Genomic DNA, 14,006 nt, shown 5'->3' with positions numbered 1-14,006 from the left:
TGTGGAAAAGGGACTGGGGCTATAGCTTAATGACAGAGTACTTGTTTAACATGTGTAAGACCTTAGGTTCCATCTTTAGTATCACATAAAAATAAATAAAATAAAGGCATGCTATCCATCTACAATGACCAAAAAAAATTTGTAATGTGGAAAAATAAATTTAAAAGGATAACAAACAAACAAGCAAAAACCTCAAGATCTAAAGGCTAGGTTCTAAAAATGAAGCATTTAAAACAGGAGAGAATCAAAAACACAAAAGCTAATCTTATAAAGAGTCAAAATAATAAAGATAAGGAATCAACCACAAAAGACTGAGAATTTTTCATATATTACCAATGTCACTTGAGATACCTATCTACCCACAGACCTGATCATTAGTTGCATTTCAAATTTTTAAAATTTCAAAATTAAGCATAATGCAATGTGCTCTTTTAGTTATGAGCTCAAGGTTCCTAAGAAATAATTCATGTCTCATGAAAAAATTCCAGTGTACCAAATAGAAATATGATGTGTCAATAGCTACCCGTGTTCCAGGTTTATCCTGTTAAGTTTATAAGTGAGTCATCATTTACTAACCTCAAAAAACTTGTTTTCAAAGCAGATTAAGAATCACTATTAGTTACCCAAAGCTAAATATATACACAAAGGTACTGATGTTATTCCTATATTTTAATTATTAATACTTTTTAGTTTGAAGAATATATCTACTACTCTTGGTACCCTTGCATTTCTACTAAATATTTATTGAAAAAAATGAATGAATCCAAATACAAAAGATTTCTAAAAACAAAACAAAAATAAACTCTACTTTTATATCCCTGATAGCAAGCAAGATTTTTTTCAGTCACTCAAGGTTAAGCTCTCAAAGTCAATGTCTCAGAAAAAGGAAAGTTATGGTTCCTAGTCAATGACTCATTTCCTTAGATGATTCAACCTTGTGTCCTTAACATTGACTTGTCTTCCCCTCCCCCTTCTGATTTTAATTCAGAAAGGGGGGCATTTAATATTTTAGAACTGGTTTTCCTGTACTACCATATTATAATCTTTTAAATTAATCAAGTCTTTCTACCAGTCTTTGTACACTTTTGAAACTGATTACCAACTTTCTGACCTATTGGAAGGAAACATCGCCTTTATTTCCTTCAGATAAGCCCCTGCCCCTCCAAAATGCCCCTTTGTCTTCAGGAGTCCTATTACACAATTCAATTAACAGTGGATCAAACTCAGAACATGCCACACAGATCTCTCTAAAAGTGATTTTTTAAATTCAGGGACTTTTTTCCCCACCTCTTAAAAATGAATAGTCAAATTGTCACTGGCACAAACATGATTTAATGTGTATTTTTCTGCCAGCCTGCATAAACCTTTGAAAGTAAATATGTTTTTTTCATGTATCCCTTAAATATTTATATGCTTTAAATGTTGAGTTCCTTATGAAGAAGTTCATGATTTTACCTAACATAAAATCCAGTCCACTAAGAAAAATGAAGAGAATGAAATACCAACACACCGGAGGCATGTCTAGACACGCCTATGACTTCTGGCCAAATGCACAACAGAAACAATACATCTGGCTCCTCTCTAAGTAAGGCAACACAAGTTATACACAAATTGTGTACAGTGATGCTGCTTTTGAAAAAGGTACCTTGCAGAGTATTCCTCACTGAGGACATATGGAGGAATAGCTCAAAGGAGTTTGTTGCCTTATCTAACAATGCAGGATAGAAGAAAGCAACAAAGTTTGCTCACCACCTGTGCCCCATCCCCTGACCCAAAGCCATTTTCTATAACCATGCCACCAGTGCTAATGGGTAGATAAAGAAGGATGTTTGGGAGTTACTTAAAATTGCCAACTCTCTCACTCCTTGGAAGGAAATACCTCCTTTATTTACTTCAAATAAGTCCCTGCCCCTCTAAAATGTCCCTTTGTCTTCAGGAGCACACATAAACCATGGTGATAAACTGGATTGACCACAGAACTATTGGATTAATGACAGAACTATTGGATTAAATCCACCACATCATACTGGGTTCCATGTTTAAACACACACAAACACATGCACACACAGTATTTTGTTAGAATTCTGTCTCCCTTCCTTAAGTTCATTTGCTTTGAAGTCAACAGGACTTAGGTTTGAATATAGGCCTTGCCACTTAAGAGCTTCGGTGTCATGAACAAATTTACTTAATGTTTTTGTATTAAGTCTCTTATTTGTAAAATGGGAGATAATATCCCCTAGTTTGCTGGTATATTGTAAAGATTACATTTAAAACCCATAGCATACTGACAGTTACACAATTATTATTCAGTAGCATGTATTATTTAAGTCTACATTCCATTTTTTCATCCTGCATATTTTTTCCTCTAATTCCTCAATCATTATGGAAGAAAATATTCTACAATTCGGAATTAATGCTAACAATGAAGTATTAAATCCCAGTTTGTCAGATGCACATATGCTTGTAATCCTAGCAGTTAGGGAGGCTGGAATAAGAGGATCTGGAGTTCAAAGTCAGTCTCAGCAATTCAGCAAGGCCCTAAGCAACTTAACAAGACCCTGTCTTAAAATAAAAAACAATTAAAAAAAAAAAAGGGCTGGGGATGTGGCACAGTGGTTAAGGGCCCCTGGATTCAAGCCCTGTGATTAAAAAATAAAATTAAAAAATAAGAATAAAGAACAGTTTGCAAATCTCAAATTTCACAGTAAGTTTTGGTAACTATATTTTAAGAGATTAAGTTAATCATGATGCCCACAAATTAGAAATTTTTTTAAGAAATTCTTCTAAATTTCACTCCATAACTATTTGAGTGATGGATACAAGGAGATTTCAAGTTCAGTTTCTAGCATATCACTAACTGCTAGAATTAACTGGACTAGTCTCCAAGTCACCACTCCAGTAGCTTTCTACTTTGAAATGAGTATACCAGCATCTGCATTTTTAATTACAGTGGGACTAGAATCAATTAGGCATAATCATCACAAGCATTTCTAGAAGAACTTTATGCAAAATAAATAAATAAATAAAGCTTAAGGAATTAAGATACTTTTTTTTTCAAGGAGAGAATCTTTTCTTTTTTTTTTTTTTTTTTTTTGTAGATGGACACAATACAATTCCTGTGTTGTTTTTTTTTTTTTTTGGTGCTGAGAATAGAACCTGGGTCCCACCCGTGCTAAGCGAGTGCTCTACCTCTGAACCATAATCCCAGCCCAAAGATACTATTTTTTGAATGGATTCATCCTGGTGGTAGGGAGTACATGTTCTCCCACTCCATCCTGGGCCACCAAAACCTACAATACTTTTAAGAAAAATATTTTGATAAATAAATGGCCCTGTATTAAAGTGTTTCTGTAAGTGTTCACACACATCTCCCTCTATCACACCCTTAACTTCTATCATTGTCCCTTCACTACCAGCCTTTAGCTTCAACAGCTTCTCTGCTGCCTTCTATCTCTTTCACTGAAAACTAGTTTCAAACTTATCAAAGGAAGCTCCCAGTGACTCTAACGTCAATTGTAAAGAACTCTTTTTGAACTTCAACCTTGTCTCCATAGAAATGATATCACTGATGTTCTTCCCTTTAAATTTTCCCATTTTTTCTCAGATTTTTCTGTTAATACTCTCTTCTTCTACCCACCCTATCCCCCCATATTTTTATTGGTACATTATAGTTTTATATAATGATGGGATTTGTTGTTATATATTTTACATGTACACACTATAACAATATAATTTGACCAACATCATTCTGCAGTATTTTCCCTTTTCCTCCCACCCTCCCTCTCCTGTTCCATTTCCTCTTCTTTACTGATCTCCTTTAGATTTTCATGAGACCCTCACCATCCCTTCCTTTCTTTTCCTCTCTAGCTTCCACATGAGAGAAAACATATGACCCTTGATCAGACTTGGTGTATTTAGCTCAACATAATGGTCTCAACTTTCATCCATTTTCCCGCAAACAACATTTCATTTTACTTTATGGCTAAGTAAAACACTATTATGTATATATACCACCTTTTCTTTATCCATTCATTTGTTGATGGACATCTAGAATAGTTCCATAATTTATTGTGAACTGTGCTACTATAAACTACTCACCCTTTTAACATCAGTATTCCCTCAGGCTTCCAGCCTCTGCTCTTTTGCTCTTCTCACTCCTAGGAAATCTCACTATTAACTAGTATTTCAAATTAACTCCATTTTCAAGTTAATGCCTCACCTCTGTCTAGAGCCTAGATGTCTTTGGAACTCTTGACCTATGTACCAGATTACCTCCATCTAGATATCTATGCCATAGACACTTAAAATACGCTTTATTAAACACTGGCAGGTAAACCAGGCATGGTGGTATATATCCGTAATCCCAGCAACTCAAGAGGCTGAGGCAAAAGGATGGCAAGTTCAATGATTGCCCAGGTTTCAAAATTAAAAGGGCTGGGGATGTAGTTCCATAGCAGAGTACTTACCTAACATGTGTGAAGCCCTGGGTTCAATCCCCAGTGCTTGTGGGGGAAAAGTTCAGTGGCTCCATTACACATAAAATAATATCCAAATTACTTGGGCTGCTCTCCAAGCTTTCTAAAAATCTTATTTTTTATTTAATCATTTATTTTTTGGTGGTATTGGTCACGGAACCCAGGGCTTCGTGCAATACATACCAGGAGACATGAAATAAATGATAATACTGTAATTCTCTTGAGTCCAATTAAATTCCCACTGGCATTCTGTAGCCCACTCCAGCCCACAATATAACCTCTGGTCTGTCTAGTATTTTTTTCTAACTTTTTTAGTTGTAGATGGACACAATATCTATTTTATTTATTTTTATGTGGTGCTGAGAATCAAACCCAGTGCTTCACACTTGCTAGGCAAGTGCTCTACCACTGAGCTACAACTACAGCCTCTGTTTAGTATAGCACTTAACTATTTTGAACATTTCATGTGTGTCTTACATAGACTTAAATGTCTACTTCATATAGAAATGACCGACAAATAGGGGCTGAGGGTACAGCTCAATAGTAGAGAGCATGGATCACTGGGTTCAATGCCCAACACCACACACACATACAAATAATTTTTTAAAAATATTTATGTTTTAGTTGTAGTTGGACTCAATCTTTATTGATTTATTTTATGTAGTGCTGGGGATCAAACCCAGAGCCTCACAGGTGCTAGGCAAGCGCTCTACTGCTGAGCCACAACCCCTGCCCACAAAGAATTCTTAAATAAGACTTTTTTAACAACAAAATTAACAATGTTTACTGTTCATGCTCCCAAGTATATGATTAAGGCAGTCTTGCTGACCCTAGACTCTGTTATAGAAGGCATGAAGACACAGTGGGTTGTTTTCTTACATAGTGTTCAAGTAAATCTCAAAAAAGTGAACAGTAATGGCATCTGTAAAAAGAAATACACTTATTAAACAATATCTGAAACATTAGTCATTATGAATTTTTTGGCTACAAACGATAAAAATTGTGTACTATAAATTTTATTACAATTTTTCTTAAAGGGAGTTTATGTAAACATGCAAATAATAAGTGAAAATCAATTTTCCTGTTTTACAATAATCTGTAAAATTTAAAATCAAGAAGTCATATTTAGCTGAGTGCAGTGGTAAACACTTGTAATCCTAGCAACTCGAGAGGCTGAGCCAGGAATATCACAAGTTCAAAGCCAATCTGGGCAACTTAATAAGACCCTGTCTGAAAAAAATTTTTTTAAAAAGGATGAGGGTGTAGCTCAGTATCAGAGAGCCCCTGAGTTCAATCCCCAGTTCCTCACAAAGTAGTAATATTTGATTTTCACATCATTTTACAGAAGCCTCATATTATACAGACTCAAAATCTGCTGATGGTCTGAGGCGATAGCCCAGTGTGGTAGAGCCCTTGCTTGCATGCAGGAGGCACTGGGTTCAATCCCCAGTACTGCAAAAACAAAGCAAATAAAAACCTACTAATAATCAAGTAAGAAAAAGATAATAAATTACTATTTGTAAGAAAACACACTATGGGCTGGGGTTGTGGCTCAGTGGTAGAGCACTTGCCTAGCATATGTGAGGCCCTGGGTTTGATCCTCAGCACCACATAAAAATAAATAAAATAAAGGTATTTTGTCTATCTATAATTAAAAAAAAAAAAAAAACTAGAACAAGGCACTGCATGCCTCTAATCCCAGTGATGGAGGAGCCTGAGGCAAGTTTGAGGACAGTCTTACAATTTAGCATGATCCTCAGCATGTGAGATCCTGTGTCAAAATAAAAACATATAAAAAGAACTTGGGCCAAGTGTGTGGTGGCAAACACCAGTAATCCCAGTGGCTCAGGAGGCTGAGATAAGAGGATTGCGAGTTCAAAGCCAGCTTCAGCAACAGTGAAGTGCTAAGCAATGCAGTGAGACCCTGTTTCTAAACAAAATATTTAAATTTAGGACTCATAGATTCAATTCCCAGTACCAAAAACAAATAAAAAACCACATACCAAAAAGAAAAAAATACTAAGTTCACCTCAATCACATTCATAATACAAATTACTTGAATTCATATTCTGGCTTTACTAATTATGAACATGAAACTCCCCGTGCCTCAGTTTCCCCAAATACAATACTGAAGTCCCAAGGTGATTGTGAGGATTTAGAGAATTAAGCGTAGAACTATGCCTGACACATCAAACATTCAGCAAATATTATGTTATTATTATATTTCTCAATTTGATCTCTTTAGGCCCAACTGCAATGTAGGACTTTTTCATAAAACTTTTTAAAATAAAGATATGAGGAAAAAAACACTTTATAACAAACTTAAAAGATACAAATCCCCACTTCTATAACTAACAATTTTTTGTTTGTTTTTCTCTATGACCTCTCAGGCCAGTCAACTCAGCTGTAATGGAAACAACTTTTATGGTCATGAATAACCAGTTTCACATAGATCTCTCTATGAATGACAAGTGTTTTCATTTCTTCCAAAGCTCATTTTGTAAATGTCCTTCATATACTACTTTCCTGCTAATTTGGTTTCTCTTTTTAAATGGTTAAAATGTCCTATTATATTAGTATAGAACAACACTCCAGTCAAAAAAAATTCACATTTAGCAAATTATTTTTCCTTAGCTTATACTGGTTACAGAAATGACTCTGAAAGAACCATATATCCTGCAACATGTTAGTTTCTAAGTCAATGGAACACTTCCTCTTGCAAGTTTCACAATATGAAATACCAGACTCTGGACTTGATTACAATAATACCAAGTAAATAAAAGTCACAATTGAATGATGTTATCTGACCTTATTCCCAACTAATCTAGGTTATCTGGAGGAAAGAGCATTTTAAAAAAAAAATTTTGTAGTTGTAGATGGACAGAATGCCTTTTTTTATTTGTATATGAAGCTAAGGATCGAAACCAGTGCCTCATGCATGCTAGGCAAGCGCTCTGCCACTGAGCTACAGCCCTAGCCCAGAAAGATCATTTTAACAGAGTACATTTAACTTAAATCCAAATACCAGTAAAACCACTATATAAAGGGAAACATTTTACATGGAATTGTTTACAAAATTTTAAAGAATTACATTAAAAAGTAAAACAAACTACTGATTTCACACAAACTTGTTAAGAAAAAATATTCAGGCTATTTACTAACAAGTCTAGGAGATCACTAAAGGTGAAATTGTGGTAAATTATATAAGCCACCATTTCCTAAAATATTGATTCAACTTATTTAACAATGATTTTTTTTTTTTTTTAGTTGAAGTTGGACACAACATCTTTATTTTAATGTGGTGCTAAGGATCCAATCCAGGGCCTCGCACGTGCTAGGTGAACACTCTACCACTGAGCCACACCCCAGCCCTAACAATGGTCTTTTGCTCTAAATTATTGGATTAATATATTTTGATGTTTTAAAAGTTTGACCTTAGTCAACAAATATTTCCCATAGAGGGCCAGATAGTAAATATCTTGCTTTTCCAGTCCACATACTATTATTGTCACATATGCAGTATTCTTTTTCTTACAATCTTTAAAACCCTAAAAATATAAAAAACATTCTACAACTCTTATAAATAAAACAAGCCACATCCAGATTTGTCCTTGGTTAAACTGTTTTCCCAGCCTGCCTTTACACTCTTATGTTATCTTTTTGTTACTATGTCAATTACACCAATCTTATTTTCTTCTTTCAAATATTTGTTCAAATGTGACCTTTTCAATGAAGGCTTCTGAGAGCATGTTCTTAACCTGTTCCCCTACATGTAACATCCTATAAACAGTGTTAGCTAATACACTTTCACTTATTTTCTTTGTTCTCCCCTATCTACCATCTAAGTTCCATAAAAGCAAATATTCTATTTTTTCCCACCTAAACAGTTTTTGCACCTAAACAGTTCCAGGCACATTAGCAGATTCTCAGTAAATCTATCCTCACACTTAAAACAAATACTATGGAGGAAATGTTTAATCTATCTATCTAAAAATGTTTATCTCAAGTGAGATGTTCAAGAACAATTAAAGTTCAAGTAATCATAAAACATTTTAAATAAAAGGGAAAAAGAAGGCATTTTCTTACTCCTACAAAGTGAGGTTAATTCTCATAGTCTAATTCTCTTGAAGCTGACCATTACTTTAGCCAACTTAATAACAAATTTCAATTATAATTCCTAAAACCCTCTACAGACCAATTCTGCCTTCTTTGATCTCATCTAGTCCAACTAGTCTGGCAACTTAAAAGTATGCAGAGCAGGGAGAAATTTCTTTGATTTTTCTACAGCTCCATTTCCCAATATTCTATTTTTATAAATTTCTGAATACTGTAATTTTTCCTACTTAGTCTCTGCCATTTGATTAAATAGGCAAAATGCTAGACTCTACTGAATATTATATTCCAAATACATAATGCTTAGTGATTAGTCAGATTTGAAAGTTGTAATTGCTATTGTGGTTTTATAAATATATTTTTTACCTGAAGTAAGACTTGCCTTATTATAGAGTACTTTTGTATAAAGTATATTTAAAACTTTGGAATGTAGTACGCTCCATTACCATTCAGATTATGGCTGTTTCCAAGCCTATTAAAGCACAGCAAACCATTAAAGGGGAAAATATTTTTCTATTTCTATCAATGACAAATTGATCCTAGATATCTCAAAAAAAAAAATCACAGTACTGGATACATTAACAAATATTAATGTGGGGTTTAAATCAAACAAGGTATCACATTAACACCTATAAAATCAAACTACAAAAAGTTGCTTATAGAGGGGAATGCTTACTAAATGTGCACTAAAAACCCTTTTATCCAAACAAGTTATTCATCTACAATTTTACTAAGCAGTTATATTTCTGCCCTTATCAGACAAGCAACTTTGATCCCTTAGAGAAACTTTAAAATCCAAATCTTTTGTCAAAGGTTAAGACAATTCTGAAGGCCAAGTCTTTATAAACACAATTCTATACTTTAAAAATTATTATAAATTGAAAAAACAGTAAAATAAAGACTGCTGTAGGATGTTGATTTAAAAAAAAAAATTTATTCTCAACTGTTCTTGTGCCCTAAGTTGTCATAAAATAAAATTAGGTTAGGTGAAACTAGAACAGGGCAAACCTCCTTAAACAACCAGCATTTACAAGGACCAAACTGATGCTCTTGTTATTGACTCCCAAATTAAACCACTTTTTACCACATATCCCTGGAGAACAACAATGACCCAACACACCAACACATCCCACTTATCTAGTTCCGAGTAACATAACGTGAGAAACTGCACTGTGTAATTCCTTTATTTTCTGCATATTAGTGCTTTATCAACACTACAACCATGAAGAACACAATTCCAGTACTGTACTTTTTAGTTTGGGGAGATCACAGTCTACAGACTCATTTACTTATATTAGACAAGATTAACCTCATTCAAAACTTACTGCAATTTATAAATTCACATAAATACAGAAATTGATGCAATTAAACAAAAACTTGAGGATATTTTTTTTAAATCTTAAAATTCTTAGATTATAGCTTTTCTACGGGCTATAATTACCTGCTCCATTAATAACCAATGGTTATGGTTCAATTTAACTTCATCAATTATAAACTTTTTAAATCCTCAAAGAAAATGTTAAGATTACAGTTTTTCCAAGAGGTTTATTTAGGGTTTCCCAAATTTCAAATATTTGCTTCCCCCACCCCACCTTTTTCAGACATTTCAAATAAACTAAAAATAACCACATCTCACCTGCAACATTCAATAATAGCAATCACTTGATGTATAAAATTTTAACTATGCCCCCCCGTTATTTTAAGACACAAAAAAATGGCTGTCTACCAATCTGTCACAAGTTAGAAATACTACATTTAAGAATTAACATGAGGGTTTCAAGTTTCCTCCAGTTTAGGCATTTATACTTTTGTGCTTGTTTTATTTCAGGATGTTACTATAGCATTGATGTTTGTATAACCCATGTTAATGTACCTTAAAATGTAATCATTTAAAACACTAAGATTTACATTTATGGTGGAGCTTTGGGAATTTTAAGAAGCAACCAAATGTTCTTAGATGTGTTTTTCAGTCTCATTTTGTAGATACTTCTACTAAAGTGAAACTGAAAACCTTATACTTTAGTTGCATCTTGAATTCAAAAATCCCTCTGCACCAGCAGGAGCCTATAACATAGCACCTTTTCTCATCTGCTTTAAGTAGAATGTTTGAGATTTACTTGATAGTTGATTTTTTAATAGCCTTATCCTTCTCATACATCTTTGGTAAAAGCTCCATTATATAATATGGCCAAAACATGAAGGACCAATACTGTCCAACTATACCATGATATCCCGCTCAATTTTTGTTTTCAGACACCCTCATAAACAAAACCCACTCCACCTTTTCCTGTATACTGCCTTTGCAGTCTACATTTCTGAAATTCCCTAAGTTTAATTCCTTGAGGATCACTAAAAATTAATCCTTAAGGCTATGTAAGAACCAGATGCTGCTTCACAATTCTGAATCAAGCATTAACACTGGTTCAAAATATCACCATAGTGGTCTCAATCTAGTTACTGGTCCTAACCAGCTAATCTTTTTATGCTCTGGATATCACCAGAGAGCACACTGCTTACCCTTGAAGAAAAATAAGTTTACATTCATTGTCATCTGTAGGTTCTTTCTCTTATCCTACTTCCCCTTTAATTGTCCTCAGGCCTATACATCATTCATTCATCCATCACATTTCCTTCCTTAAAGGAGATGATGTACTACTGAACCAACAGGGTATCTATTTGCATGAGTTAATCCTACAATCAAGCAAAATTAAATACCTTTTTTAATAAATTTTTTTCCAGTGTTCTAATTAATGGAGATGTGGATCACTCATCTACAAAAAATGACTTATATTTTCAGCTTAATCAGTTGCTGTAATATGAAAACAGGAAGATGTATTTTCCCAGCTAGGTAAAAGGTGCATGTAGTTTGAATTGTTAAATGATTTATATTTAACAAAGTTAACTTTTTAGTAATTTTAAAACTACTGGTCTTAAAGACGTTTGAAAGGTAAAAGCATATATTCCAGTTTTGCCCAAAAGTCACTTAAAATATCTACAAATATCTCATCTGTGTGTGGCATACACCATTATTGCTCCACTTTCTGGAAAGAGTCTATTTTTTAAATAAAGAGGGAAAACAGCAAAATTGCTGACTTTGCAGTGAAAAAAATTTGCATCCTTGACAGGTTACACTTTCATACTTTTTGTAGCATAAGTTAGTTATATTAAGAAGAACTTGGGTTTTATTCCTACTCATGCATGATGTATGTTTCAGAACTTAATAGCTGACATTTCAAAGAACTTCTTACATTACCTGTTTAACATACTGATGTGCAACTGGAACATATTACAATGATATTACTCATTATTTGCCACTGTGGGCTGTTTACCATACTGGTCTCAGATAAAAGGTCACATTTGAAATTACTAAGTTAAAGTTAGAACTAATGGGGGGGGCTTAAATATAAAAGACAAAACGGCAGTTTGATTAAGCAATAATTTTCAGTTTACTAGATGAAAACAGACTTGCAACATAGTCTGCATGAATGCAAAATAAGCCATCTACAGCAAGTGATGAGGAATTGGGCAAAAAGGAAAAAAGCATACATTGGGGAAAAAAAGATTCTCTAGAAATAAAAAAATCAAACCATTATTATGAAGGACTTTACCAAGAACTGCTATATTTCCCCCACCCCATTTGCTGGAAGTCAACAAGAGCATCTAGCACTGTGTTCATGTCAAATGTCGGATCAGAGCATCCTAACGCAAAGCAAAAAGAGGGGAAAAAAAAGGAAAAAAGAAAATCCCCAAACCGCCCCCCCCAACCGTAGAACAGTAACTCCAGAGTTCAAATTCAAAAGAAAAAGTGGCAATTGAAGGAGGTGAAGATGGTGGCAATAATCCTATGAATGGGTTTTTGATTTCTCTCCTTCGGGGGGATGGGTGAAGAATGCTCATTAGGATTTGTAGTTAGAGGTTAACCATGTGAGCCCCTCATAGAGTCCGTCCCCTGAGGTGGCACAGGAGGGCTGCACATACCAGTTCCTGTCCCGAATCCGGGTCAGGCCCAGTTTCTCCTGGATCTCGTGGGGTTTCATGGCATCAGGCAGGTCCTGCTTGTTGGCGAAGATGAGGATTATGGCGTCCCTCATCTCCCGGTCATTGATAATGCGGTGCAGCTCCTGGCGAGCCTCGTCGATGCGGTCGCGGTCGGCGCAGTCCACTACGAAGATCAGACCCTGGGTCCCGGTGTAGTAATGCCGCCAGAGCGGCCGGATCTTGTCCTGGCCGCCCACATCCCACACGTTGAACTTGACGTTTTTGTAAGTCACGGTCTCCACGTTGAAACCCACGGTGGGAATGGTGGTCACCGACTGGCCCAGCTTCAACTTGTACAGGATTGTTGTCTTGCCCGCCGCGTCCAGGCCCAACATGAGGATCCGCATTTCCTTGTTCCCGAAGATTTTGGATAGCACCTTCCCCATCGCGTCGGAGGAGCCGGGGCCGGGGGCATTCAGGTGTCCCGGGTCCCCTCTGCCAACAACGCCGCCGCCGCCGCGAAACTGAAACGAAGGCTCCCCGCCGCGAGGGCGCTCGAGCGGCCTGCGTGGAAGTAGCCTCCTAGGGGCAGGGCCCGGGCCTGCGGCTCACTCGGGCATCGCCGGCCGCACAACTTGAAACCTCCAGTCGCTGCCGCCGGGGCCCTGAGTCTGCGTTGGGAGAGCCGCCGCCCTGCTGAGGCGCGGCCCGGCCCGGAACTGCCCTTCCCCCCGCAGGCGCCGCGCGAGCGCCGCCGCGGTTCCCGCTCCTCCGCCTTCTTCTCACCCAACCGCGGGAGACTGCGGCCCCCTGGCCCGCCCGCTGGTCCGCGAGCACCGGGCTCACCACCGACCCAAGCCACCCGTGAGGGAGCGCGGTTCCGGCGCTCCGTCAGGTCATTGATCCTCACAGGAACTCGGTGCAGAGCCTGCAGAGACACAGAGAGGGAGAAAGGAGTTACCGCCGGAGTTTCAGAGGGGAACGGAGGCCAAGGCGAGTCGCCTTTCCAGCTTGGCCCGGGAGGTTACCTCCAGCCGCCGCCCCAAGCGCGCGCTCCCTCCGGCCTCCACCTCCTCCTCCCAGTTCTGCCGCCGCCGCTGCCGGAAAAGGCGCCGAGAAAACCGCCTCACTTCCCCTCCCGACCACGCAGGCGCAGCAGAGGCCGACCGTTCGGACAAGAGCGACCTCTGTAAGGGAAGTAGCCTGCGCGCCTAGCGTCAGAGGCGCCACGCGCCGGAGGGGGCGGAGCTACGGTGGCTCGAAAGGCTAGCTGGTGCGGCCCTCGTGGAACGGCGCGTGTAGGACTCAACGGCCCTGCCCGCGCCCACCTGTCGCTCATCTAGAGTCTCCTTTCCTGACTGATTTTTCTCCGGGCTCCCCGACTCTACCCGGACCACAGTTGTAAATCCATTAGGTTGGGGGTCTACAGTGTGAGCGCGC

At 37.5% G+C, this 14,006-nt stretch overlaps 1 protein-coding gene across 1 annotated transcript; it reads right to left on the bottom strand.

Annotated features, from left to right (window-relative positions):
• Positions 1–9,465: 9,465 nt before the first annotated feature.
• Arf6 (ARF GTPase 6) lies at positions 9,466–13,765 on the bottom strand. The gene is made up of 2 exons (XM_026391060.2): positions 13,595–13,765; positions 9,466–13,494 (listed from the first exon to the last, which is right to left on the bottom strand). The coding sequence occupies exon 2, from the start codon at positions 13,010–13,012 to the stop codon at positions 12,485–12,487; it is 528 nt and encodes a 175-aa protein (XP_026246845.1). The 5' UTR covers positions 13,013–13,494; positions 13,595–13,765; the 3' UTR covers positions 9,466–12,484.
• Between the last annotated feature and the right edge of the window lie 241 nt (positions 13,766–14,006).

This window comes from Urocitellus parryii, chromosome 6 (genome assembly GCF_045843805.1).
Source record: "Urocitellus parryii isolate mUroPar1 chromosome 6, mUroPar1.hap1, whole genome shotgun sequence".
Lineage (NCBI taxonomy): Eukaryota > Metazoa > Chordata > Mammalia > Rodentia > Sciuridae > Urocitellus > Urocitellus parryii.
This window is presented reverse-complemented; position numbering and strand designations above follow the sequence as displayed.

Excerpts from the sequence above, each read along its gene's own strand:
- Arf6 (XM_026391060.2), bottom strand. The coding sequence starts at position 13,012 with ATGGGGAAGGTGCTATCCAAAATCTTCGGGAACAAGGAAATGCGGATC.